We start from the raw sequence: 27987 nt of genomic DNA, 5'->3' as shown, positions 1-27987 counted from the left end.
GGTCACGTGGCACGCCGGTAGTCACGCGGGCGCCGCTCAGCTGACCGGGGGCTCACGTGGCCCCGCCGGCCGGGAGCGGGGAGACCGGCGGGCCATGGCGGGCTCGGGGCTCTGGTTTTCGCTGCTGCTGGCGGCAGTGCTCGCCGGCCGGGCCGCGGCCCTGTGGCCCTGGCCCCAGTACATCCAGACCTCCGAGTCCCACTACGCCATCTTCCCGCACAACTTCCAGTTCCAGTACCACGTCAGCTCGGCCGCGCAACCGGGCTGCTCGGTCCTCGACGAGGCCTTCCAACGCTACCGCGACATCCTCTTCAGCTCCCACTCTTGGCAACCTCCTGAACCCACAAGTGAGTCGGACCTGCCCCACCTCGTTCCCGGCTCCGAGAGAGCCTGCCCGGGGGCACCTCCCCAAACCTCCTGAGACGCCCTTCTTTTGGCTTCTGCCCTACCCTGTCGTCTAGTCTCAACCCTCTGGTCTCCACCTCCTCCTGCGCCTTTTCTCCAGCTGCCATCTCTGATTCCCCCCGTCTAGCCCCCAGCTCCATTCTTTGCTTCACTGAGCTGACTTCTGGAGCCAGGATTTCTCCGGAATCCTGCCCCCCCCCACCCCGCCCCCGGGCTCTGTTTCACCGAGAATGCCTACTACAGGACTGCAGTTCAATAAGGATATCAAATTGCTGAAAATACTGTGCCAGGAGACATCGAAGGTGATCCCTCTGACCGTGTTCAAGTGTCTCAGGGTCCTAGAATGAGGCCAAAGATTGGCAAGATAAGACATTAGCGATGACTTGACCTGTGCAAAATTACATGAAAGTGCCTGACACATGGCATGTCCAGTAAATGTGAGAGAAATCGGAGAAGATTTTGAGCAGCCACGTAAAGTGGGGTCGTGGATATAACTGGCCAAGACTGAAAGAGTATTCCAGGGAGGAAGAAAGGCTTTTGAGCAGAGCCACCGTGGTTGAGCTCAAAGTGCTTTGAGGGGGTATGTGGTGAGGATGGGGCCTGGGGAGTGGGAAGGAATGAGGTTGGGCAGAAGTGTGGGATTGAAGTAAAATCAGGAGTGCTTTGAATATTGGTTTCATCTAAAACAGCAGGGGTGAGCAGTTTTCTTTTTTTTAAAGGTTTTATTTATTTATTTGACAGAGGGAGAGAGAGAGATGACAAGTAGGCTGAGAGGCAGGGGGGGGGGAAGCAGGCTCCCTGCTGAGCAGAGAGCCTGATGTGGGGGCTTGATCCCAGGACCCTGGGATCATGACCTGAGCCAAAGGCAGAGGCTTAACCCACTGAGCCACCCAGGTGCCCCGGTGAGCAGTTTTCTTTAAGGCAGTTGCTGAAAATTGTGTTTGAGGATTATTTCATAGCAAATTGGTAGGAAAGATTGAGCAACACAAAGGAATAAAGTTCTACTTTCTGGGCTTAAAATTGAGAGGTTTTTTCCCACACTATTTTGGAATATGGTTCCCTGCATATGATGTATAGGTTGTTGAGGGGGAAGCCGTATTTATGACTGGGTCATATGGTGATGTCATCTCATACTGTGTTTCAGGTGTGATTAAGTTACTTTCACAAATGTTCTCATTTGATTTATAGAATTAAAGGCATTTCAGGGGCACCTGAGTGGCTCAGTGGGTTAAAGCCTCTACCTTTGGCTCAGGTCATGATCCCAGGGTCCTGGGATTCAGCCCCGAATCGGGCTCTCTGCTCAGCGTCCCCCCGTGCCCACCCTGCCTACTTGTGATCTCTGTCGTTCAAATAAATAAAATCTTTTTTTAAAAAAAAGGCATTTCATTAAACAGATGGTACTTAGAGCATGATAGATAATTTAGGGAAAGAAAAAAGAGTCTCAGCAAGGGTACTCAGGGTAGTTCTTAACTGGCAAGATCCATTAGGCCAGGGAGGATAAAAGGCCTGCTATTGTGTGTCACAGATCACATATTTCTATGAATCCTTTATGACAAGCAATGCCTTAGACAAGATTGGCACTCAGAATGTGTTTATTTTGGTACAGAAAAGTTAGGGCCTGGCTTGTGCAAAAAGGAAAAAAAGATCTGTCATCTAATTGGTATGTGCCTATTCCAGTGCTGGGTACTCTGGAGGTTACAAAAAAAAAGCACGCTCAAAAGTAGACGCAGGGTACCTAGGTGGTACAGTTGGTTAAGTGTCTGACTCTTGGTTTTGGCTCAGGTAATGATCTCAAGATCCTAAGATCAAGCCCCACATTGGTCTCCACCTTCAGCGACAAGTCTGCGTGAGATTCTCTTTCCCTCTCCATGCCCCTCCCGTTTATGCTCTATCTCTCTTTCTCTCTCTAAAATGAATAAATAGGGGTGCCTGGGTGGCTCAGTGGGTTGGGGCCTCTGCCTTCGGCTCCGGTCATGATCTCAGGTCCTGGGATTGAGCCCCGAATCGGGCTCTCTGCTTGGCGGGAAGCCTGCTTCCTCCTCTCTCTTTGCCTGCCTCTCTGCCTGCTTGCGATCTCTGTCTCTGTCAAATAAATAAATAAAATCTTTTAAATAAATAAATAAATCTTTAAAAAAAAAAAGTAGGCTCAAGGTTGAAGTCCAGTTGAAGAAGTATGAAGCAAAAGGACACAACGTGTTATAAGATGCTTAAAAGATAATTAGAATGTTTGTTACTATGGTATAAATTAGGATAATTCCTACAAATCTAAATTGTCATTACCTCCATTGCTATAGGTCTAGAGGGTAATGAAGAAAATAGAAATGGGGATGATATATGACAATGGTGTCCTAGTAAATTCCCTAATGAAAGATTTAGAGACAGATAAAAAAACAAATAAAAGGTTGATTTTAATTTGTTACCTTACTGCGAATCAGTTTCCTATATTTGAAGGTTCTTAACCCATTAAGAGAGATAATGAAAACTGGTTTGGATCAACATTACCAAAGACACAGAAGCAAGTTCCTTCTCTATCGTTCTTCCTATGTAGCCTTCCCTTTGGAACATTCATCTCCTGGAAGGCTTCCAGATGACTTGAGCTGTAATCCTCTAACTGCAAAAACAAGGATGAATCCCTGGAGGGAAAAGCAATGTTAGCACACCCCAAACCAGACTGTATTTCTCTATGGGGCTGATTTTAGTAAAGAAAACAACATATGCAATTTAAATCTTAGCTTTAAACAGCTTTCCATCTCCTCCTTCCACATAACTTCTTTGTTGGTTCTGGGCCAATGTTCTTCTTAATATAGCACAACTTCTGGTTTTGATCTGAACCTGGAATTCAGTGGAATCCATAATTCCCTGAAAAACAAACCTGTTACTGAGGTTTGATTTGATTCTGAATTCACCTTCAAGGATTAGCTGTAGTCCACAATTGCTGAATGGTCTCTGAAGGTGTTTAGTATTTGCTACCTGTCTTTGTCATTGAGAGGTGTTTCTGCCAACTGGAGGGTGTGTGTTGCATGTTGTTAAACCTGTTAAATGGAATTAGTTTAAGCTCTGGATACCTGAGTGAACCTAATTCTCTGTTTTGATTATTGAGCCACTTCTTGTTTATGAATCAAAGATCTGATCACTTGGGATAGCACCTCTCTAATGTTGCCCCAGATACTTTTCTGGGTGCCTGATAGAGTTGATAAAGCCCTAGTTTTTCAGGTAAAATGGCTACATCTGATTTTGCATTTGATTGAATTCTTTGCCTTTCTGAAACTAGTTGATTGAAGCCACAGTGGTTTTTAAAAGCCATAATGGTTTTTATTAAAGTTCACGTCCGTGGGGCACCTGGGTGGCTCAGAGGGTTAAGCCTCTGCCTTCGGCTCCGGTCCTGATCTCAGGTCTTGGGATCGAGCCCCACATCGGGCTCTCTGCTCTGCAGGGAGCCTGCTTCCTCCTCTCTCTCTGCATGCCTATCTGCCTACTTGTGATCTCTGTCTGTCAAATAAATAAATAAAATCTTAAAAAAAAAAGTTTATATCCAGTTGTGATAGTCACATGTCCCTATGAGTTGCTTAGGATGCCACTATCCCTGAATAGAATAACTCCTTTTATTTTAGGATGGAAGATTATTATATGAGTATCTGGCTCCTTCTGTAGCCATCATCAGTATTTGATTTGCTCATTCTCAGACATGAAACAAATGACTGATAAGTGGCACAGTTGATTACACTCTAAATCTCCTAAAATACCTCCTTTGACCATTCATTCTATTATAATGCCTGGAACATACGAGATACTTAATTATTTGTTGAATATATTAACTTAAAAGGTCTACTTTGTATAAAAGTAGAAAGTCTCATGATTTTTGTCTATTTCTAAGAGCATCAAAAAGATGATTTGCAGGTTTCATTTAGAAATGATTGCCTTTCAGGCTTCAAATTTGGAATGTTTGTGAATTCCAGAGAAAGGAGGATCATTCTGTGCTGTGGTCCCGGCTCAAACTACTCTTACCTCATTACAAAATTGGAGATGCCTTGGGAGTGAATCTAGGGAGTGTAGGAGGGAAACAGACAAGGTTGGGCAGCTGGCAAGGGAGATGGAGCAATTCTGATTAGTGCTGCATTCTAATTGCATAGTGGCTCTGTCCCTTTAACCTTTTCCATGACAAGGACAGGTTATTCCTGTGAAGACTTTATTGCCACTGAATTTATTGCTTGAAAGCAAAAAGGAAGAAAACCGCTGAGGAAGAATGTTTTGTAGTAGAATTACTTTTTTGGTGAAAGGGGTGTGTGGGGAATGGAGGGATACATAAGGAGGAGAAATATATGAATTTGGAAGGAGATGGGTTGCATGATAGTTTTTAGTGAGGACCAGAATAATTGGGCTCCATTTTGAATCCCAAGGCCTGAACTAGCTTGGCTTCTAATCCTCAACCAGCCTCTTTGCCCACAACCTTATTTTCTCTTTATCGTTAAATCATAATACTTTCCCAGTAGCCCGGGATAGTACTGAGCCCAAGCCGCTCAGCTTGGTTAGAATGTATGTATGTATCCCGGGCCTGATTTATGAAAAACTCAAGTCTTACTTTCTAGAGCTGTTGTCACTCCCCCTGCCTTGGATATTCTGCTTGAAAACCTAAACAGTAGAGGACTCTGGATCTGGAACAAGATTTATTTAGGAGTCAGCCAGAGAATGTTTATTAATCACTTGTTTAACTATGTGCCCTCAGGCTAATTTCCAAGTAGCTGCTGCTTTTTTTTTTTTAATCTACATTTCAAGCATTTCTGAAGATAACAGGGAGATAGGGATGACTGTCTTTACAATCTCTGAAGAAAGGAAGAAGTAGGTGATTTTAAATTAAAGCAATAAAAATTAAGTCTGAGCCGCAGAGCTGCCCTTCCTCCCGTTTCCTTCTATCTCACCTCCTCATCTCCAAACAGAAGAACAAAGCAAGGCATTGCAGGTTTTTTGCCAGTTGGTACTTTGTTTTTGTTTTTTAGTAGCACATGTGAGCTATTTTTTCTTACAGCTACAAGGTTTTTTGCTGGGGCACATTGTCAATTTCTTAGCCTCTTTGAGGCTTAAACTGAAATCCTTTTCCTGTGGATTACATTTACTGCCCAGCCAATACTACTTTCAGAAATTAAAGAGGTTACTTTAATATTTCTGCATCTTCCTAAATTTCCTCTGCTGTCACTGGAAATAATTGATAAGGAGAGAAACAATGTGCATCAACAACAGGGTCAGCCAGTTGGATTAGGAGTTCTTGCCCACCTTTGTGGAGCCATAAGGAGGACAGTTGAAGAGAGGAGGTTGGATCTGTAGAGGTGATAAAGTTTTAAGTGTGAAGGGTTTTCTGTGATCTTCCTCAAGGTTTATAGATCTATAATGCATCGTAATAGAGAAATGGATTTGCTTTTCTTCTCAATTCCTGACTATAATGAGTAAGACCCATTACTGTGTCACCTTCTCTCTTTCATTTCCTTTGCTTGTTTTAAGCTTTTGTTATTGCTTAAGCTTCCTTAGTGTTGCACTCAGCCCTGATCTCTAGCCGGTAGTGGTGTGTTGTTAATGTCCGTGTCTTGAGGTGATTGGGCTTGGGTAAGGTGTAGAGCTCTTTCCTGTGGAAGCGTATGCTCAGATGCAGGAAGTTTGGTTGCTTATCATCTTGGGTGTCAGTAGCCTCCCCTTCTTTTGCAAAGCTTTGGGAGCAAGAAAGATGGCTTACCAGGTACACTGTGTCTTGGTATAAAAGTTTAACTTGTGTCTTATTTGATCTTGTCCTGGTAGTAACTAGTACTAAGATCCCACATTAGTGGCTTTGGTCTTTAGACTAGGTCCACAGCCCTAGTCGGAGGCAAATTTAGAGTTCTAAGCTCATGTCCCTTTTATATGTTGGAGTCTCAGCCTATTTGCCATACAGGGTGTCATCACATAGTAGTGGAGCCTTCAGGCTCCTATGAGCAGCTCATGAAAAGCCTTCAGAGAAACTGTTCCAATGGTGTGGTTATCCCACAAGGCACCCCAACTCTGGGCTCCTCCAGCCAAGTGGAAAAACTGACTTCTTAAGAGAAAGGAAGTAGAAGGTGGAAGGAAACTAGCATTTATTGAGTGTCTGGCACTTGCCGTTTATTATGCCCTTTAATCTTTGTTTTTAAAGATTTTATTCATTTATTTGACAGACAGCTTACAAGCAGGAAGAGAGGCAGGCGGCGGGAAGGGGGAAGCAGGCTCCCTGCTTAGCAGAGAGCCCAGCTGTGGGACTCGATCCCAGAACCCTGAGATCATGACCTGAACCGAAGGCAGAGGTTTAACCCACTGAGCCACCCAGGCGTCCCTGTGCCCTTTAATCTTTATAATAGCTCTGTGAGGTTGGTGTTATCCCCATCCTTCAGAACTGAGATTCACAAAGGCTACATAACATTTGCAGGGTTTCACAGCTAGTAGTTGTGGAGTAGAAATTCCAGTCAGATCTGTTTGTCTACAAAGATTTAGCCTTTTTCAACATGCAACGTTAGGGCAATCTACTACTCTTAAATATTTTCATCAAGCATTATACCGATTGATGTTTTGGACAACTCCTGGCCTTTGGTAGGAGTAAGCCCTGATCACACTTGAGTGTTAATTGCCACAGATAGTACCTTGTAGCATCTAACTGCTTGATCATTAGCACTCAAGAATGTTTTTTTTTTCCAATTTATTTATTTTCAGAAAAACAGTATTCATTATTTTTTCACCACACCCAGTGCTCCATGCAAGCTGTGCCCTCTATAATACCCACCACCTGGTACCCCAACCTCCCACCCCCCCGCCACTTCAAACCCCTCAGATTGTTTTTCAGAGTCCATAGTCTCTCATGGTTCATCTCCCCTTCCAATTTACCCAAAAGCACATACCCTCCCCAATGTCCATAACCCTACCCCCCTTCTCCCGCACTCAAGAATGTTTTGATTCTGGCCCATCATTATCAAATTCCAGTAGTGTTTCTGGCCAACTTCCTTCTTTCCATCCATCCATCCTTAGTATAAGTAGTATCTATTAGGCAACTATAATTTATCAGTAGCACTTGTCCAAGAATATTAATTGAACTGTCCTTGTCCTTCGGAGGTGGGAATACAGACATACAGTAAAGTATCAGTACAGTGATTGTTGGTGTGGAGCAGAGGGCACGTTCTGAGAAGGCTTCCATAAAGAGCTGTCCAATCATATTTCAAAGTAGGAGTTGGTGGAGATGCAGACAGCAATCCATATGGAAAGAACTGCATTTGGTAAAAGCCTTCAGGAAAGAAGCCTTCATGTCATGTATTTAAGAAACTCAGTGCCACTGTGGTTGAAGCACACAGATGTAGGGTAGTTCAGCAGGTTAGCTATATAGTACGGAAGCTTGCGAGAATGAGCTGGAACACCTCCAGGGGAAGAGAAGGTCCAAAAGGTGACCATGGGAGGGTGTTAAGGTGTTGTTGGATAACTGCTAAGCTAGAATGTGGGTTAGTTCTTCCTCTTGGGTGTTGAAATCACCTAAGATCAAAGTCAACCTTGGAATGGAGAGGAAGACTGGGGACCAGGATCCAAAGTCTTGAGTAATAAAGACATGACCAGGATATTGCAGAGTGTTGGTGATAAGGAGAGGCTCGAGATTATACAATTAAGTGTTAGCCACAGAAAAGAGGTGTTTTTTTGTTTGTTTGTTTGTTTTCACCTGATGGTAGAGGCTAGATGTCCTTAGAAGCAGCTGAAAAGGAGCTGTCTCTCAGAGCAAGTCATAGGGAAAATAATGTTCCTGGCGAGGGTCAGTTCTCAGTTAAGGAGGAAGTAGAAGAGACTGAGGATGTGGGTAGTTCAATAACAGGATTCCAGAGGCTTGTGGGGGTGGGTGATGTGTAGTCCAGGTGGCTTGGTGGAGTAGGAGAAACAACATTGACAGGAATGGGAGTGTGGGTCCAGAACAGAAATGAGCAGAGGCATCAGTATACTGGGCAACATGACAAAAGATGATAGCAGTGTGACATGGTAGGTCCTCCTGGCTATAAGATTGCCATGAAAATGAGCAAGGTTCATATACATGGGAGAATTTAATATATGGTAAAGTAAACATTTCTAATCAAAAGTGCAAAGTTGCTTAGTCAATAAATATGTAGGGATGACTGGTTATCCATTTGGGAGAAAATAGAATTAAATCTATGTCTCATATCAAACACAAAAGTAAATTCTAGGTGGTTAAAGATCAAAAGATAAAGGCCATGCCATAAAACTATTAGAAGTATATATAAGGAACTGTTTATATGGTCCCAGAGGCAGAGGAGGCCTTTCTAAACAAGCAGATAGAAGAAACCATGAAGGAAAAGATGAACAAATCTGACTACATAAAAGTCAAAGCAAGAGAACCATAAGGTTAAAAAAAATAAGGACAAAATGGGGGAATTATTTGCGGTCTTAAAATTGACAGGTTAGGGGCACCTGGGTGGCTCATTTGGTTAAGCATCTGCCTTTGACTCAGGTCCTGATCCCAGGGTCCTGGAATCTAGCCCTGCATCAGGCTCCCTGCTTCAGTGGAGAGCCTGCTTCTCCCTCTCCCTCTGCCTGCCACTCTGCCTACTTGTGCTCTCTCTTTGTCAAGTTAAAAACAAAAACAAAACAAAACAAAAACAGTCAAAATCTAAAAAGAGCTCTGTAAATCAGTAAAAAAAAAAATCTTTAAAAAGGTGCAAAGAGTATGGCCAGTAAAGGGGTGCCTGCGTGGCTCAGTCAGTTAAGCGCCCGATTCTTGATTTTGGCTCAGATCATGATCTCATGAGATTGAGCCCTGAGTTGGGCTCTATGCTGGGGGTTAAGCCTGCTTAAGATTTTCTTTCTCTGTGCTCCTCCTTACCCTGCTGGCTCCCTCTATCTTTCAAAAACAAAATACATATGTGTGTGTGTGTCTGTGTGTATACACACACATATATGGCCAGTAAATGTGAAGTGATTTTCAAATTCAGTTATTACATTTAAAATATGGATCAAAACAATGGTATATTTCTTTATCAAGCTAGCACAGATGAAAAAGAATTGAGACAGTCTAGTTCTGGAAGGATGTGGAGGAATGGGCTCATGTATGTTGGTTCAGATATAAATCAGTTTTGTACTTTTGTTCAAATATAACAATGTGGAAGAGTAATTTAGCAGTGTCAAAACCAAAAATTTTCCTATCTTTGTCTTAGCATTTCTACCTCTAGGATTTCTCCTACAGAAATCTCTCAACCAATGCATATATATATATATATATATATATATATAAAACAAACACACACACACACACATATATATTAATGTTGACTAGAGCATTGCTTATAATATCAAAAACTTAGAAGCATTCTACAATGTCCACAAAGAGGAGAGAAATTAGGACTTTCCACTTTTTAAAGTATATTTTAAAAATGGAATTCTATTTAGGATTTATAAATAAAGATGTAGATCTATGTATAGACATTAAAAGATCTGCAAATCATTTGGTAAGTGAAGGAAAAGTTGCAAACTATTACATATTAGGATCTCATTTTTGCTTTAAATCTCATTTTGCTTTAAAAATGAATCTGTGTATTTAGAAAGAAAATTGAAAGACTGTGCAAAATGTTAACTTATCTTCTTGGGATCCAGAATCACTGGGAGGTGCTCTCTCATGGTGGGAAGAAAGGAAGAGAACAGATTAAGTCTCAAAAGTAGGGGGAAATGAGAAAACTTTTAACTTTAGCATTTACAAAGAAGATGGAAGGGAGAACATTCAGGATTCATTCATGGGCTGGATAGATTGTATTTCTGAGTGGATATTAGTAGTCTCTAGAGGGTCTTGGGACTTGTGGAGGAGGCACTACGGTCCAGACTGAATTCAGCAGCACTGTGGAGGGCCTCCGGGCTCGGGGGCAGCTGGGTTCTCAGACTCCTACTTAACGGGGATAAGAAGTTTTGACAGGAGTGGCCTTGCTTCTTCCCCTAGCCACAACAGTGTACTTTTGCACTGACTGCTTCCCAGGCTTGGAGTATCTTTCCCTATTGGTAGCCTGGCAAACACCCATCTGGGGGTTCAAGGTTCTGCTCAGAGACCCTCTCCAAGGTGAAGCATCCCTTTCTTTCTCCGGGTAGGTATAGTATCCACCCTAGCCCTAATCACACTGCTTTGTAATTATTATTTGTGTTTGTCTCTCCTACTGGACTATGAGCTCCTCAAGGGCAGGGACTGGACTTGTTTTTGTTTTGAACTGCCCAGCACCTAGCACAGTTCCAGATGTACAGTAAATGTTCAGTTTATCCTAGCTAGAATGAAGAATGAGTGGTAAATGAATGATGTCTAGGGCTTTCATTAGACTGAATAAGGGGAGAGAGAGCCTGGATGTGACAGAGATAAAGGTGGGTGGGGGAGGGGAACAATGTGAGCATGGAGAATCAACAAGGCCTAGGAGAGTACCAGGACACAAAGGGGCAAGGTACACCTGAAAGAGCAGGGAGGTGCCTAGGCTGGGTTGACTTTTCTTGTGTCTACTCCAGAAGCCAAACCAAATGCCACTTTATAACCAAAATGAGGGTTTTCTCCATGTCACTAAAATCCTGTGAATTAAACACATTGATATGATGGAAATATTTTGGTTCAGGGAGGAGCAGTTTGGGTGCAAGGAGGAGCTCTTGTGCACTGAGGTAAAGACATAGTTTCTGGGTCCCCTGATGCAGGAATGAGCGCTCCCTTCCAGGGAGTAGAAACACCCGAATCTTTGGATTAATGGTTCTTCAGAGCAGTGTCTGAAAAGGCACTTTCTGTATGCCTGGGTGTCTTCTTACCATTCCCCACCCTAGTCCCAGGACTTAACAAATACTAGGTTTGGGCGTATAAAAGTTCTCTCTCCATTAACTACTTGCCATTTATGCCTAATTATCATGTAGCACAATCATTATGCATACATAGCATTAAATGTGCATTTTTTAATTCTAGCATCATTCATTTTTTCAGCAAACATTTATTGAATGACTACCGTGTGTCAGGCACTGGAAATACAAAGGCCCTGAGATTGGCCCCTGCTGTTGAGGAACTTACAGCCTCGGTGAGGAGATAGACAAATAAACAGCATATATTAAGATAAGTGTTACCAAAAAATGTATGTATACGTTGTTTCATGATCTCGTAGGAAGGTCTCTTAGGAAAGGGTGGGGGAATGATAGAAAAGTCTTATGAAAGGAAGAATCAGAACCGTTTCATAATTAGGTGAGATTTGGAGGCAACACAAAGTTTGCTTCCCTTGGAGGAAACAATATGTGCAAAGGAAAGTATGGAGAAAACGTGGCATTTTTAGGATTCTGCAAAGAGTTCATTGTGTTACCATGAGAATTCCTGCTTAGGAGCAGAGAAGAGATCTCATATTAAAAGATCACAGAGAATGGTAGATTGAAATGGGATGTATATGGAGGCAGAGAGAACTGGGAGATTTTTTAGTCATTCAGGTGAGAAATTACGAGAGGATGGTTTAAGGCATTGACTCATTGAGGGTGGGAAGGTGGTCAAGATTTTGAGATAACAAGGATTTTGTTATAACTGGACTTATTTGGGTCTTTCTTTTTTAGTGTTGTAATCTCAGTGCTTAACACGGGTCTTGACACATAGTGGACCATTGGTAAATATTATGGGTACATGAATTTTTAATCTACTCAGATGAGAGAAGAAAGAGGTTTCTGGTCTGGATAAATCAATAGATGGTACAGATCAAACAGAGAGAAGATCAGCCAGGAAGAGGAATGAAGAGTTAGTTGAACTTAGTATTTAAGATTTGAAGGGCTTTTAAGCTATCTGAGTGTTGTCCTATGAGCCTAGAATCCCAGAGGAAGAGTTGGCATGGAAAGGTAGATTTGAGAATCATCAATCAACTGTGGGTAGATGACATCGTCCAAGGAGAGTATAAAGGAAGAGAAATAAAGAAGCCTGGAGTCTTCGGAGAACACTAGCATGTAGGGGCTGGTAAAGGAAGGGGAGAATGAGGAAGCATATTCAAGGAGCTTGAAGGAAAACCAAGGGAGAGCCATGTCCTCTAAGCTAAGGGAGTTTAGTTTCATCAACATCAGGGATGTCTGATGCTGCCAAGAGGTCCCCTAAGAAGTGAGTGGCCACCAGAATATTACCTCTGGGACAGCAGGGATTTTTGTCTGTTTTGATCACTGCTGTGTCTCCAGCACTTAGAACAGCCTGGCACATAGTAAGCACTCAGTAAATAACTGTTGAATGAATGAATGAAGAATGAATTGAAAAGGGTCCCTTGAATTTAATTATAGAACCTCAGGACCTTGGTGAAGGCATCTGCAGATGAGTGGAGGGAAAAGAAGCCATGTTGTAGTGGACTAAGGAGTAGATAGGATGTCAGAAGTGGCTACCAAGAGAGGGCTGAGGTTGGCCAACTCCATGAGCACTTGTGTGCCAGGCACTGACTAAGCCCTTTACGTGCGCTGACTCAATCTTCCCAGCAGTCCAGTAAGGTAGGTACTAATCACAATCCCCGTTTTTCAGAAGGAAACCGCAGCACAGAAGGAAAATCATTTGTCCAGGGCCCCATAGCTAGAAAGTGTTGGAACTAAGATTTGTCTGGCTTTGGAGTTCAACACCTAACTGCTTAGGCTGCATTTCCTCTGGAGTTTCTTTGGGACCAAAAGGCAAGGAAAAGTCTGTTGGAGATGACATGGAGTTGAAACCAGGAAGACTTGCAAATATTTGAATGCTGGGGGGAAAGAATCAGTAGAAAGAAATAATTTGAAGATTTGGGGGGAAATCTGGATCTCTCCTCAGACGAGATCCAGATGACAGGTGAAAGGAAACCCTTTCCACCAGGATAGGAGGCACAGATAAAGACTAGACATGTGTTGCAGATGTTTCTGGATGGGAGGAGAGGGGAGGTAGAGATGGATGGGAGTGCTCTTCTGATTGTCTGCTGAGAGGAAGGGCGGTGGTGATCAGGTTACAGACTTGAAGAAAGTGGCTCAGACTTGAAGTAACTGTTGCAGAGAAGAAAAGAAAGCAATGGTGGAGACGGAGATGTTCAGGTAGCACCAAGGGCCCGGCCAGGATGAGAGACCATGATATTACAGCAGCCCAGTTCTGCTGTCACATGAGTTTCTCTCTTCCCTCCAGTAGGATGCAGTAGCCAGAGTCAGTGCACAGAAGGCAGACATTACTTGATCCACTGGGTACAGCAGCAGAAGAAAAGAACAGGTTGCTGGGAGTACTGGCTAGACTGTGTTTGAGGGGATGGGTCAGCACACGTAGGCCAGCAGGAAGGGAAGTGAAAATAGGAGAGAACTGAGAATAGGAGAGTAATGGAAAGGTCACAGCACTGGCATCTGGAGAAAGTACAACAGCAGGACTGTGGTAGAAAAACGGTTTCAGGTGTTCCATGTCCAGAGCTGGGCTGTCTTGGAGGCTAAATGATGCAGAAAGGAGAGGGGTGCCAAAGGTAACTAATTTTTTTGTTGTAAACACTTTGTACTGTTTGACTTTTCCCCCCTTCTTCAATGTAGAAGGTGTAGAGTTTTCAGTGAACCAGAGAAGAGGAGCAAGGGTATATGAAAGCACGGGATGAGGGAGCAGTAGAGTCAGGAAGTCATGGTCATGGACTGAGACCTTGGAGCATACTATCTGTGTGTGGAGTCACAGAGTAGAAACTCTGTGGGGGAGTAGCCAGAATGTGGTCCTACCTTGCCATTGTTTGCTGGGGAGAAAATAAGAGCCCCGAGACTCACTCAGCTTAGCAGCAGCAGAACCAAAACCACCCTTTCCTGATTGCCCAAGTCAGTGCTCTGTTTGCCATGGTTCTTTCTGAGCACTTGAGGTTTCAGAATTTCCTGTTGTGCCAGCCGGGCTCCTTGTGAGTGTGCCCAGGCTTCCCACACATCAGTCCTTCCCAGTGCGGAGCATGTGGTTGCGTGTAGAGGAAGGTGACCTGTCCCCAGCCTCTTCCTGCTTGCTTCAGTGTAGCATCTTGGACGTGGAAAACCGCAATGACGATACACTATTTACATCCTTTTAAATGACCCAGTATCCCTCCTGTTTTGCTAGTTCCCACATTGCCGCCTCCCGGAGACCGGCCCCCTCATGGCTCGTTTAAATAGCAGCCATGACTCTCTACCTCCTTTATCAGCCCCAACCCAAAATGAGTCATTGAGAATGCTTCCGGGAGACAGGGATTCTTCTCCATAAGATTAGAGGTGGGGGATGGAGAGATGAGCCCTCACTTAGGGCCATTGTTCTAGGGGAAAAAGTCCTTTTGTTTTTATTTTCATCAGATCTTGTAAGGAGTCTACAGCCCTCCCCACGGAAAAGACTCTGGATTTAGAGGATGGAGTGCAGGTGTGTTTTGGAAAATAAAAATACACTAGCAGCAACAACAGAAGTTAGAGGTTTTTTATGTTCCAGGCAGTAGTTGCAGGCAGTCACCAGGCTGGCGTTTAGCAGCCTCTAAATGTTATTAGGACAGTGACTGTGGCTGTTGCACAGGGATAGTTGTGATTTTTTCTCAGTTTTGCAGGCTGAGGTCCAGGGAATTAACGCTGAAGCTCAGGACTTTGCTGTCTTTTGGATAGCTGCCTGTCTAGATACACAGAGTAGCTCTCCACATTTGATACTGGGGCTCTGTGATATGTGGGATTGGAGTGGGGGCAAGAGATGAGGGCATAGTTTAAGGAGGAATATTCTTTTATAGTTTTCTTTGCTTCTGCCTCTCAGTTAAGTCTTCCTTGGTCTTGGGGGTTTGTAGAGGTGGCATGTCTGCTTGGGGAGCTTGGGAGAGCCCTACAGATTCTGCTTTGAGGGAAGTCCCTGCCCTGACAGTCCGGTTGTTCTCTGTTGTTGGAGATGGGTTTTCAGAGTATAGAATGGAGTTGTGAGTTGGCCTGGCCCAGGGTAGACTCAGATTCTCTTCTCCCTGCAGGATTTAGGAAGGTATTAGTGTGGGATGCAGAGTATTTACAGGGAAGGGAAAGAATACGTTTTGTTCTTGATGATAGAAAAGGCCCCTTATTGGCTTTCTTCTTGGTGAGCCGGAGAGCTGAGATGCAGCCCTGCAGTAGTACTTGTGATGTTTGAGCAGGTTTTCTGGAAAAGGCTCAAGGCTTTTGCGCTACTTCTGCCCTAGAGATGGGTAACATTGGGGATCCAGTTTGATTCTGAATTCTCTCTCCCTGCCTTTCCCCAGGCCATCCTATCCCTGATTCTGGTTCCACAGGAAGTCATGGTTGTGGTGCCAGTGTGGGTGCATGTAGTTCCAGAAAAGGATAGAAAGAAGGAATTCATTGAGGTCAGGCTTGGGGCGGTACAGTCAGAACCACACAAAAAGGAACCATTAGGAGGATGGGAAGGGATGGTGCATTAGTATTTTGGCTTTGGTTTTGGCTCTTTGGGTTTGGGGGGGGCATGGTGGGGTGCATCTGAAGAACTATGCTAGATGTTGGCTCATACTGGGTGGCTTTCCACTGTTGGGCAGATGTCTGCCTCAGAGAGAGAACCTGTTTGGGAAGAGGGAAGGAAGCAGGATAGGATGGTGACCATGTACCCTTGCTGGGGCACCAGCTTGGTGATCCTCCTTTGCATAGGAGCTCCTCTGGTCATCTACTTCATCTGCTTGTATCAGCTCCTGGGCTTTGACAACACTGGAATCCTTTCACTGGGAGCCCTCAAGAACAGTGCTGCTTCAGGCGACAGTCTGCAATGAGAGGAGAGGTACACACACGGGAATGTAAAACTACTCCCTTCATCAAAAAATGAGTTACGAAGACATGTTAAGACTAAACAGCGTGTTTATTCTGACATAATTGACATTCTGGTGTTGTGTAAGCTTCCTGTCAGTATCTTTCCTTTCACCCGGTGATGCAGCTTGCAAGTCAGCAGCTAGTCTGCCCACCACGCTTTGAGTAGAAATGCTGTCAAGCTGCCTCTAGTTTAGGAGCAGTTGTCAAGGTAATGGAATCATGCTGACTGTACCACACTAGAAATACAGAGCCCTGGTTACAAAGAGCTGTTGCCAGGTCATTGACACATGGGTCAGGGCAGGTTCCTGGGGAGAGAGGGGAGCACAACCAAAAGGAAAGAGTTGAACAGGTGATGAGGCAGTGCCTGTGCCAAGGGTAAATGCCCTCCCCACGCTTGCCTCTTCCCACACAGCATGCAAACAGAAGGGACTAGCGCTAGGGACCTTCCTGTAGGATCTTGGTTTTGCCTATTGTTTCTGGTGGCAGGTCAGCCGCACTGAGTTTACCCTGTCCTTCCAGGAAAACATCATGCACCGGAGAAGAATTCATTGATTATCCTTGTGGTCATTCCTGGATGTAACCAGCTTCCTTCTTTGGAGTCGGTGGAGAACTGTAAGTACCACCCTATTCCCTGTTGTAGAGAGCGAGCACTTGTCTGGCGCTCTAACTCTACTTGGCCTGGCCTAAGTTCCTGATGCTAGGCCTGCAGCCCTCCAGGACTGTGGAGACTCCAGGTCATCAAGGGCTGAGAGCCAAAGAAGGTGAATTTTTCATATGCATTCTAACCGGTGTCTGAAGGTGGTGTGGAATGTCACAGTGGCTTTTCATGGAGTCCCTCAGAACACTTGCCTTCTGCACTGCGTATAATTTTGTTGCCATTTTAGGAGCTTGTACACTCTGGTGATTTTCTTTAAGAAACCCCACTCTGGGGGCGCCTGGGTGGCTCAGTGGGTTAGGCCTCTGCCTTCGGCTTGGGTCATGATCTCAGGGTCCTGCGATCAAGCCCCGCATTGGGCTCTCTGCTTGGCAGGGAGCCTGCTTCCCCCTGTCTTTCTGCCTGCCTCTCTGCCTACTTGTGATCTCTCTCTCTCTGTCAAATAAATAAATACAATCTTTTAAAAAAGAAAAGTTTAATAAAAAAAAAACAAAAACCCCACTCTGGGGAGAAAAGGAGTTTTGGGTCCTAATGTTTTTGGACATAATGACTGAAATAAAGTCAGGTCATTAGCCCTATGGTGCCTCCCGTCCTCCAGCAGTATCTAGGAACTTCTTGGTCTCCAAAGTGAACATACAAGTCTTGGCCTCCTCCTCACATTCTTGGATGAGGTACCTGAATGAAGCCTGGAGACAAAGGGAAAGGAGGGTGATTACGAGGCTTTGGGAACACCGTAACCTGGATACACCTCCAAGCATCCCTGTCTGACGCCTCATACTTTCAGCTAAGGGCTGGTGGGAACTCATGTTTCAGGAGGGGTAGACTAACCACGGGGGCAAGTGGTACTTTTCTTCTCTAGCCTGACCCTCCTTGTGTATTATCTTCTAAGGCCTATAGAGCCTCTGAGAGACCACCCTCCCACTGTGGCCCAAGGCCTAGCTCTCCTGCAGCTACTCTGTTCTGGGGATGTTTCCTCTTTGAAAGGAAAAAAAAAAAAGTGACCTTACTCTTGTTTTTTAATACAAGGATTTACACAGGACGTGGGATCTGTAATCTGAGAGTAGAAGTCCTTAACCAATGGAGTCATTTCTGTCATTTCAGACACCCTGACCATAAATGATGATCATTGTTTCCTCCTCTCTGAGACTGTCTGGGGAGCTCTCCGAGGTAACATGGGGGCTGAAGTGGGAAGGCTGACCTCAGTGGGTTGGGAAGATAAGATTGAGGGTCCAGCACATACTGGAGGCTTTCTTTATGGAGACCGTTTGGAGTGTTTCGCCATCTACCTGAAAGGAGTATTCTCCTTACAGCTCTCTCTAGAAGTTGACAGGTGTCAGCCCATGCGATAGTGGCAGCAGCTGTCCTGGGCAGGTGCTCTGGGGAAGCCATGAGGGACCCTGCAGGCTGATGCCCAGTGTGCCAGCAGGGAGCAGGCTGCTTGGGGCTCTGCCACAAACACTGCCCGTGCAGCTCTCACTAAACACATGTAATTGGAAAGTTTCTTCAAAAAGGAAAAATTGATCACAAGAAACAGATAAATGTCAAAAAAAAAAAAGAAGTAAATCATATAAGATACGTAGAACCGTAGTATTTCAGGAGAAAATTGGGACTTTACTAGCTAGCACATGATGGGCCTCTGCCCTTTCTCTTGGTTTATTGAAAAGGTATTTGGTCCTTAGATATAGACATAGCCAAATACCTCTACTGCTTTTGCAAAGCCCCTGCTGGTGAATGAGGAGGGAAATTCTCACAGAATTTTAAACCTTGTTTTGGTTCGTCTTTGTTCCCTTACCCCTTCTCTTCTCCTCTCCTGTGTTTTGGAGAAACCCCCTCTACTGTCTTATACCTTTTGTGCAGGTGCTGTGATTAGGCAGGTTGGGGCAGGGGGAAATCCGGAGCTCCAGAATTCTGGGTGTCAGAATCAGAGTTGAAAGAAGCCAAAACAACATAAGAGCAGTCTGCCTTGAAGTAGGTGCCAGGTGACCCCTAAGACCTCAGATTCTTTCATGCTGAAATTTTGGGACTCTGGAAATCCTTCTTCTGGGTTGTCAGAAGAGGGGCTCCAGCTGTCGAGAACATATAACACTCTGCACTCAGCATGCCTGCCTTTGCCAGAATCTAGGAGTTTGTGTCCAGGGGACTGGGGCAGTCCTTCTGGGGCAGTTGCTTCCTGTCGTATCTCAGCTCCCTATAGCTAGTTCCCTTCTCAAGAGGAAAGGTAGATGGTTCTTTGTCTTCTAGGTCCAGCTGTGAACCCAGGCTCCTTAGAAACTTAAGCTTGATTACTTTTTCACAGTTCAGTCTGGGGTAATAGAAAGGGCAGAAGATTGAGGACCCCTTTTTCTCGGCTCCTTTAGCTCTTGATCTGTATTAATTTGGAAAGTCTGAACCCATGTGAGCTGGCTTGTCCCTGCATCTGTACTCATAAGCAGACATCTTGGCCTCTCTTAAGACTCTTGTCAGTTCAAGGCTTAGGAAATATGGATAAGAGGTATGTGGATTTTGAGGGTTAGTGTGTTCCTAGGAGAGGCACTAAAGCCCCTTACACTGCCACCTCCCAAAATCAAATGCAGAATAAAAACAGATACTGGCTTTCTAGTATCCCCTTTGCATCTGTGTTGAGACTCATCAAGCCCATACTATATCCACTTTTACCATATGCCTAAGCATCCTCCTATGTCACATTGGGATCCTTCCAGATGGGGGCATCCTTTTCCCATATCCTTAAGTCTTTACTTTGCCTCTCTACTTCCCCATAGGTCTGGAGACTTTTAGCCAGCTTGTTTGGAGATCTCCTGAGGGCACGGTGAGTGGGAGCCCCCCGAAAGGGTTCCTTTTTATATCTCTGGGGATTTGCTCCAAATGTTGAGAGTCCTGGAAATAACTTACTTTGTCTTAGAGTCCTGGAGGCTCAAGATGGCCACAACAAGAATTAGAAGGAGACATGAGTGGAAACCAGTTTGGTAGATTCGGTCTCTTTGGAATCACTGTAATTTAGTTCTCCTGAGTCATTATTTAGTAATGACCTTGAGACCACACTGCTTTAAAGAAAATAAACAGATTAACAGTGAAAATCCAGAATGTGTAGGCTGAGTGCTATGTGGGACGGCTATACCTGGCTAGAATGGGACCGTTACCCTCTGATAGGTGCCAGTTTGCGGTCGCTGAGGTTAATATATGGGGCATTTGGGAGATAGTTGCTATGCGGAACAGTCATAGAGTGACTTTTGAAGGATCAGGGGACTTTTCCTTTTTCCCCTCTATCCCCATGGTGAGTTCCCTTCAAATCCTGATATGTTCAATGTTTGGTCCACACAGTTCTTTATCAACAAAACCGAGATTGAAGACTTTCCCCGCTTCCCTCACCGGGGCTTGTTGTTGGATACGTCTCGCCATTACCTGCCACTGACTAGCATCCTGGACACACTGGTACCCAGGCCTTAAGGCCATCTTTGCCCTTAGTGTTCTGGGGTGATGGGGGCAAGGGGCAGACCAGTTGCCATATTCCTAAAGAGTTGCAGAGGGAATGTATGTAACTTTAAGAGTTCCTAGAGAAAATGGAAAAGACCCACTCTAAGACAAAAAATAGGAAAAAAAAAAGAGTGATTTTAATCTATCCCACTGGCTACCCTGGACCAATGTCCAAGTTATCTCCAGGAATGCAGAAGCTAGTTTGGGGAATTCGCTTCTTTGATCAAGCCAAGCTTATTTTAGTTTAGTTATGGACAAGGCCATAGGAAAGAGATGTTCAAAAGCCATAGCTCAGGATGTTCCTAACTATCTTAAGTTTGATGGGCAATCTTATCCTATAGTTGCTGATCCAACTCACGTGTCCACCTTTTCCTTTGTTCCTCTGGTGGAACCAGAGGAGGAGACACATCCATCAGTCTTGGCTCCTGAGATTTCTGGGTTATGGGGCTACTAAATTCACCAGTCGACTTCACAGTTTGGATAAATGTTAGTCAGACAACCCAGAACAAATGGCAGGAAGACACACTGGTCCTCATGGTGGTGCTTTTGGAAAACCACGGTACCACATAGTTGCAGCTGTCCTCTCAGGGTGGCTAAAACTCCTCTCAAAAAGAGGAGGTAATGCCTCTGTCCGGTATCTTCGGATGTGCTCTGGGAGAATAAGAAATGTGCTAGGTCTTCCCTCTATAGCCAGGCGTTCTCTGAAGGGAAGATTTGATAGACCCTGTAAGCATTTATCAGGAAGCCGGTGCAGATTGAGGCTGTTGGGGTACGTAGAGCAGCCTGCCAGTCTGCCTGCCATCCCAGGTTTAAGGCTGAAACGGGAGAAGCTGTGATGGGTTCATAGTGTGTGCTGTGATCTACAGGACGTCATGGCGTACAATAAATTGAACGTGTTCCACTGGCATCTGGTCGATGACTCTTCTTTCCCATATGACAGCTTCACTTTTCCAGAGCTCACCAGAAAGGTACGTCTCGATTTCTCTAAGAACAAATTTGTGGGTCGATGTCTGAGCCTGGCTGTGGCCCTGCCGGCAAGGACACTGGCTCTCATCCTCACAGCCAGTTGGAGGGACACACTGACTTGGGGAAAGGCACTGGATTTGGAACAGGAGACCTAAGTTTGAGTCCAAACTTTGCCATTAATTTAGTCTGACAGATAATCTCTCCTGGTCTCATTTTGTCTTTGTTTATATTCTGCTAACTGCCTACCTTATTGTCTCACTGGCATTATGAAAGGAATAGATGTGCTGGCTTACTGGAAACTATGATAAAGATCCTTGGAGATAGTCCCTGATACCAAGAGCTGAGGGTAGATTTCCTGATATGCAGGGAGTCGTGGAGGCATTCTGAGTATCTTCTCCTCTGCTAGTCCTCAAGAAATGACATTGTTAAGGGTGTCTTATGCCTTTCAGGGGGCCTACAATCCTGCCACCCATATCTACACAGCACAGGATGTGAAGGAGGTGATTGAATATGCACGCCTTCGGGGTATCCGTGTATTGGCAGAGTTTGACACCCCTGGCCACACTCTGTCCTGGGGACCAGGTAAGAATAAAGTTAGATAGAAAGAGTCTGCTGATCTTCCTCATTGGGGCTTCAGGGCTTCGACTTATGGATGCGGTATGACCCAGCCTTGGTCCCTGGAAGAATGTTTTCCATCAACGCCTTCCACTGGGAATTTAGATAGGCAGAACTTTGGACAAAGGAGGCCACTGCTTAGTATTAAGCTACAGGCACATTCTTCTCAGATAGTCTTGCCTTAATGATGTTCTTGCACGTTGTGCCCTAGAGTGGAAGAAAGGTCTTGCCGTTTGGCTGGAACAGGCAGTCTCTCTCTACTGCCTAAAGGCGACCCCCTGCTGGAAGCAGGTGGCAAGGCAAGGGGGTGTGTGTGTTGATAGCTGTCTGGCGGTAACCCAGTCTCTGTACGTGATTGTGGATATATTTTTCTTTCTTTGACTATGTCTAAAAGCTCATGATCACCAGCATTTTTGAGTACCAGATGGTCCCTGTCTATGTACATGTAATGTTTATGAACATGATTATCTTACTTTGTGCAACTTAATGTCTTTAAGTATATGACTGTGTGGGGGTCTCTGTATTTGTGACACTTGTGTGGGATTGATTCTCTGTTGGCTTAGGTGTCCCTGGATTACTGACTCCTTGCTACTCTGGTTCTCATCCCTCTGGCACTTTTGGACCAGTGAATCCCATTCTCAACAGTACCTATGAATTCATGAGCACATTTTTCTTGGAGGTCAGCTCTGTCTTCCCGGATTTTTATCTTCACCTTGGAGGAGATGAGGTTGATTTCACCTGCTGGTATGATCCCTTTGATCTTCCCATCCCTGCCTAATGAACTGCTCACTCAGAATAGAGGTTAGCTCCCAAGAGGCTACCTATCTTATGTGCTCCTAAAGGGCTAACCTCTGAGAACAATCTGTCTTAGTCCAGATGGCCCAGGTCTTGGGCCTTTCCTCTTTCCACCTACATAGAGGCCCTCCTGGATTTTGGCAAGGCTGTGAATGTGAAACTGTTCCTTTCTCCTGTCATATCCTTGATAGACTTATGGAAGAACCAGGTTTGGGACCAAAATTGTCTTGGGAAGTCCAGGAAGAAATAAAAATAATCCCCACCTTTGTAAAAGAGTCTTGTTGAAAAGTCTAGACACAGATGAATTTGAGACTAACATATGAAAGTGTCCAGTCAATGAGGGTCCAAACCCACATATCTGCTTTGCTCAGAAGAGGTTGATGGGCTTCTCTGAGAAGTGGACACTAGAGCTGAATCTGGGGAAACAGGCTTTTCTGAGAAGTGGAGAGGGGGAAACATTTCAGGAAGAAATGTGAGCAAAATGTAAACGTTCTTGGAGGAGGGAGCCACAGCAGGTAACAGCAATACCTATATCCCGCTGAAATAAAGAATACATGAGAGGGGAAGAGCTCAATATGCCTGAGTTGGGGGTTAAACAGGGAAGCCAGAATCCAGTGTGCCAGAGCCTTGGAGCCAAATACAGTAGACCAGACAGGTTCATATGTGTTCTTGTTGAGAGTTTAAACTGAAAGCTCTTGGGGTCCAGACTCATGCTTTCTCAGCCTGTGTCAGTGGCCCCATTCACATGGCTTTGTGCCACCATACCTGCCATATTTGGGGCCTCTGAGATCTGAAGTCGAATGGTTTTTCAAGTGAAAAAAGAAATCATGGGAGGCCAGGTGACTAATCCCTAAGCTTTGGGCTTTGAGGATGTCAAAAGAATTAATCTTCATTTTCTCTTGGGATTCAGGAAGTCCAACCCAGATATCCAGGCCTTTATGAAGAAGCAAGGCTTTGGTAATGACTTCAAGCAGCTGGAGTCCTTCTACATCCAGACGTGAGGAAGGAAAGAGGGTGGGCAGGGTTTCTTGGGGTTACCTCCTATGCAGTCCTCCCTTTCCATACCCAGGCCCTGCTTTACTGGGCCCTTGAAGGGGTACTTTGTCCTATCTTTTCAGCTTTGGAGTAGTCAGTTCCCAACTGGGAAAGATACTGCTCGATCAGGAATGAGCCCCTAGGCAGCCTCCACCCCGAGAGCATTGGCACCAACAGCCTAGAACCTATTTGAGCTGAGCAGACCCTTTCTTTACTCTCCAGGCTGCTGAACATCGTCTCTGCCTATGGCAAGGGCTATGTGGTGTGGCAGGAGGTGTTTGATAATAATGTCAAGGTGAGCCAGGGGCAGAGAGAGAAGGAGCCACCTGCAGTGCTTCCCTCTGGTCTCTGAGCCCTTCTCTGCCTCTGCACAGACTGGTCCTCGCTGGGTTTGGATTAGGCTTTAATATTCAAAGCACTGGGGGGCTATCTCTCCTTTCCCCTCCAGAAAGGTCACAGAGGTCTAAGCCCTGGGCGTTGAGTGTCAGAACATCTGTCTCTCTTCCATCACCACAAGCTATTCAAGAGTTATTTCTGCTGCCTGCTACTCAGGATTCCTGAGACTGGCATGCTGGGTTGGTCTTCCTCTCTGAGTCATAGACTTGGGGTCCTCCAGGTTTGGGAGCAGGGCTACTTTCTCCTTCATCGTTGATCAGTTAGGTCCCAGCCTCTTGCCAAATGCAGAGGCTCTGCAGGAACTTTGTCTCATCCTCAGTAACATCTGGAGATTCTTGGACAGGGAACCTCTTGATGAGTCTCCTGTGCTACTGCTTGTCTCCCTTAACTCCCAGCCAGTATTACTGTCTCAGTCCCGACAGGAAGGCTGCAGGAGGACTGGGGGTGGAGGCAGCAAGGGAGGACTCCTAGGGCTTACAGAGTCCCCTGCACTGGGTTAGAAACCTAGGGGTTAGGAGTCACAGAGAAATACTTAGCTGCTTGAGAGCACACTGGGCACATATCCCTTGGCCTGGGTTGTTTGCATAGCATATGGGCCAGAAATCTTCTCAGCCATGTGCCATTAATTTTGTGACAGGTTCGGCCAGATACAGTCATTCAGGTATGGCGAGAAGAGACACCAGTACATTATATGAAGGAGATGGAGCGCATCACCAAAGCTGGCTTCCGCGCCCTGCTCTCTGCCCCCTGGTACCTGAATCACATAACTTATGGCCCGGACTGGAGTGAGATCTACATGGTGGACCCCTTGGAATTTAAAGGTGAAAGCAGGGAGCTCTCCTGGCTGACCAGAAGAGGCTGGGCCGGTGCACAGAATGGGAGACAGGAGGGTCTGGGCTAGACCTTTCAGGTTAGTTGAGCTATGACCTGTCTGAAGAGAGGGCTACTTTAGGAAGGTGTTTGAGAGGAAACCCTAGGGTTACCCCCCACCCCACCAGCAGCCTATTGTTCCTTGTTTTCCCTTAGGTAGCCCTCAGCAAAAGGCTCTAGTGATTGGCGGAGAGGCCTGTATGTGGGGAGAGTATGTGGACAGCACAAATCTGGCCCCCAGACTCTGGTAAGGGTTTCCTGAGGATATGGGTGGTTGGGCTTGTGGGCACGGGTTCTCCCTTAGAGACTCACTCTTGTCCAGTCACCCGCAGACAAGTACCTTCCTCCCCAGCCTGAGAGAGAAGGAGCTGTAATTTTGAGAACACCTGCTGCTGCTGTCAGTAACAGTTCTTGATGTCTTTACAACTTACTCTGGTTCCGTATCTTTGGGAGAGGAGGGTGGGATCATGAGGCCCATCTTAATGAAGATGGAGCTGGTCCCTAGAAGTCGCTAGGAGCCCCCCCGGCCACGTTGTCACTCTGAATAACCTTGGCCCTGAGTCCAGGGTACCTGAATAAGAAGCAGCAGCCTGTGAGTGTCCGGCTCCCTTGAAGAAAGCCAACCTGCGGCGTGACCCTTCCCACTAGGCCCAGAGCAGGGGCTGTTGCCGAGAGGCTGTGGAGCAATGAGTTGGTGACCAGCCTGGACTTCGCCTTTAAACGTTTGACGCGATTCCGCTGTGAGCTATTAAGGTAAGCAAGTAGGCCGTGTTGGGACCTTCCCACAGTGGGTGGGCAGATGGGAGACCTACAGGAAAAATAATAGCTAGTGCTTACAGAGGTTTACTTTGTGGCAGGTACTGCCCTTTATAGGCATTATTTTATTGAATCTTAACCATAACTCTGGAAGGTAGGCAGTTTCATCCTCCCTTTAGAGATAGGCAGCTGAGGCACAGAGAAGTTAATGTAAAGCCCCAAGTCACTCAGAACCAGAATTTGATCCAAGCCAACTTCAGAGTCTCTGCTCTTAGCCATGGCCATGCCTTTATGGGCTCTGATGACAGCTATGCTGCTGTTTGGGATGGACCTGCCTCAGATTGTCATTTCCCTGATTTATTCATTGACTAAGTCTTGAGGACCTGAAGGACTCAGCCTGGTACAGGGCTGAGAGCCAGCCGTGGCAAGGTCTAGGCCTCAACTGTGTGTGATTCACTGGGCAACTTTGAGCTAGTTCTTTACCATCTCTAAGTACATTGCTCATTTGAATAATACGCCATGCCCGGGGATCCGCTATAGAGATTGGTCACATCCCGGAACTTGGGAGGCTAAACAGGATTTCATGGCCACACCCTGTGCATGAACAGGACAGCACAGTGGTCCCCCATCACCACTGCATTTGTAGCATTTGAGCCATTAAAGTGGGGCTCAGGGAGCCAAGAGCACTAGGCACCCCTTAGGCATCAGCTCTTTTCTAAAGGAACTGCATTACTTGGGACTCAAGTACAAAGACAGGAAGGTTAGATATAGGTGTTCCCCCCCCCCCGCCCCCGCCGCAAATTCCTGGATGTCCTTGTATCAGAATCACCTGTTCAGAATGCAGATTCTTGCCAACATGTGAGCCCAGGCCAAGTAGGAATCTCTGGAAATGAGATCCCTGAGTAATTCTGATATACAGCGGCAGTTCGAGGTACGCTGAAATAGGGGAAGGGGAGACTGTTGGTTGTGGTAGAGATGTTGTAGGGCCTTGGACTGACCCCATCTGAGTGGCTCATCATGCCGTTTCTTCATGTCCTCTTGCAGGCGAGGTGTCCAAGCCCAGCCCCTCAATGTAGGCTACTGTGAACAGGAGTTTGAACAGACCTGAGCAAGCAGCCTGAGGCACTGAGGAGGGTGCTGGCCCTGGGAGAGTGGGAGTGGGGCCAGGCTTCCACTGCATCCCGGCCGGGGGACGGAGCCCCTTGCCCACGTGCCCCTGTGCATGGAGAGAAGGGGGCCAGTGTTGGCACTAGCGTCTAATAAAGAGTGATGTGGCATTTTCCATAATGAACATGGATTGCTTGTGTAAGAGAAATGTGACTGGCCCTGGGGTAGGGAGCTGCCTGCACTGTCCTTCTGCTCCCGAAGGGAGGGTGCAGCGGCCCAGCCAGCCTCTGAGCTGTGTGATGCCTCCCCCACCCCCAACATGTGGTCTAAACACATACCCTCATGCTCAGTCTGCTCTCTTCCTTCCAAGTGCGGAGGTCACATAGACCTCTGAGGCTTCTGTGTATGGAAGAAGGCACTGTAGTAGCCCCAGGAAGTGCCGGGGAGCAGCAAGGGCTCCAGACTCACCCTAGTTACAGAGCAGCCATCCCCGGTGCATACTCACACACTTCCTTCCCCTAGAGCTTTTCTGCTTTGGGTTTCTCCTTAGTTCAGTTTCGTACAACGATTATTTTAACCCACTGAGCCACCCAGGCGCCCCATCGTACAATGATTATTTTAATAATATTGAACATATATTGTGGTCTTGACTCTGTGGTAGGTGTTGCATTTGAAGGATTTGGTCCCTAGAGGTTCTGGTCCACTTCCCAGTGTGTCAGCAGCTTCCACCCACCTCCTCCCATCCATTTGCAGCCCAATAGCATCTTCTCAAAGAATTGATGGCACAGCTGAAGCCGTAAGAAGAGAACCCCTGAGGGCCAGGAGGTGGTCATGTGTTTCTGGAAGAGAGTCTTTTTGTACATGTGACCAGTTTTGCTTAGGAAGAAATGGCTCCCTGTTGGGCCAGACTGCCCCTTGGTGGTTTCGTGTTCAGCAGCAATGATGTAGTCCAGAGGCTGGGGCAATAGTAGACAGCAGCTGTTTTAGAAGGATTTCTTTGACCATTATTTAATTATTTTATCTGGCCCTGGGCTGAAAGGGCAGTGGAGAAGTCTCAGATGTTTCTTTCTGAAGGTTTCCAGTCTGGTGGGTACAGAAACTTGGGGAAGAGAGGATGAGAAGGCATCTGAGTAGAATCTGGTCCTTAAATGGCATCTTTCAGTTCCTTTATC

The 27987-nt window shown here is 45.8% G+C and overlaps 1 protein-coding gene across 1 annotated transcript; it reads left to right on the top strand.

The window, feature by feature from the left end:
* The first annotated feature begins 61 nt into the window (after positions 1-61).
* On the top strand, positions 62-26999 carry HEXA (hexosaminidase subunit alpha). The gene is made up of 14 exons (XM_044232025.1): positions 62-347; positions 16669-16761; positions 17906-17971; positions 19564-19610; positions 20123-20233; positions 21142-21243; positions 21691-21823; positions 22420-22600; positions 23562-23648; positions 23909-23981; positions 24720-24903; positions 25109-25199; positions 25601-25705; positions 26753-26999. The coding sequence occupies exons 1-14, from the start codon at positions 95-97 to the stop codon at positions 26814-26816; spliced, it is 1590 nt and encodes a 529-aa protein (XP_044087960.1). The 5' UTR covers positions 62-94; the 3' UTR covers positions 26817-26999.
* Positions 27000-27987: the final 988 nt, after the last annotated feature.

The sequence above is a fragment of the Neovison vison genome, chromosome 13 (genome assembly GCF_020171115.1).
Source record: "Neovison vison isolate M4711 chromosome 13, ASM_NN_V1, whole genome shotgun sequence".
NCBI classification, from domain to species: domain Eukaryota; kingdom Metazoa; phylum Chordata; class Mammalia; order Carnivora; family Mustelidae; genus Neogale; species Neogale vison.
This window is presented reverse-complemented; position numbering and strand designations above follow the sequence as displayed.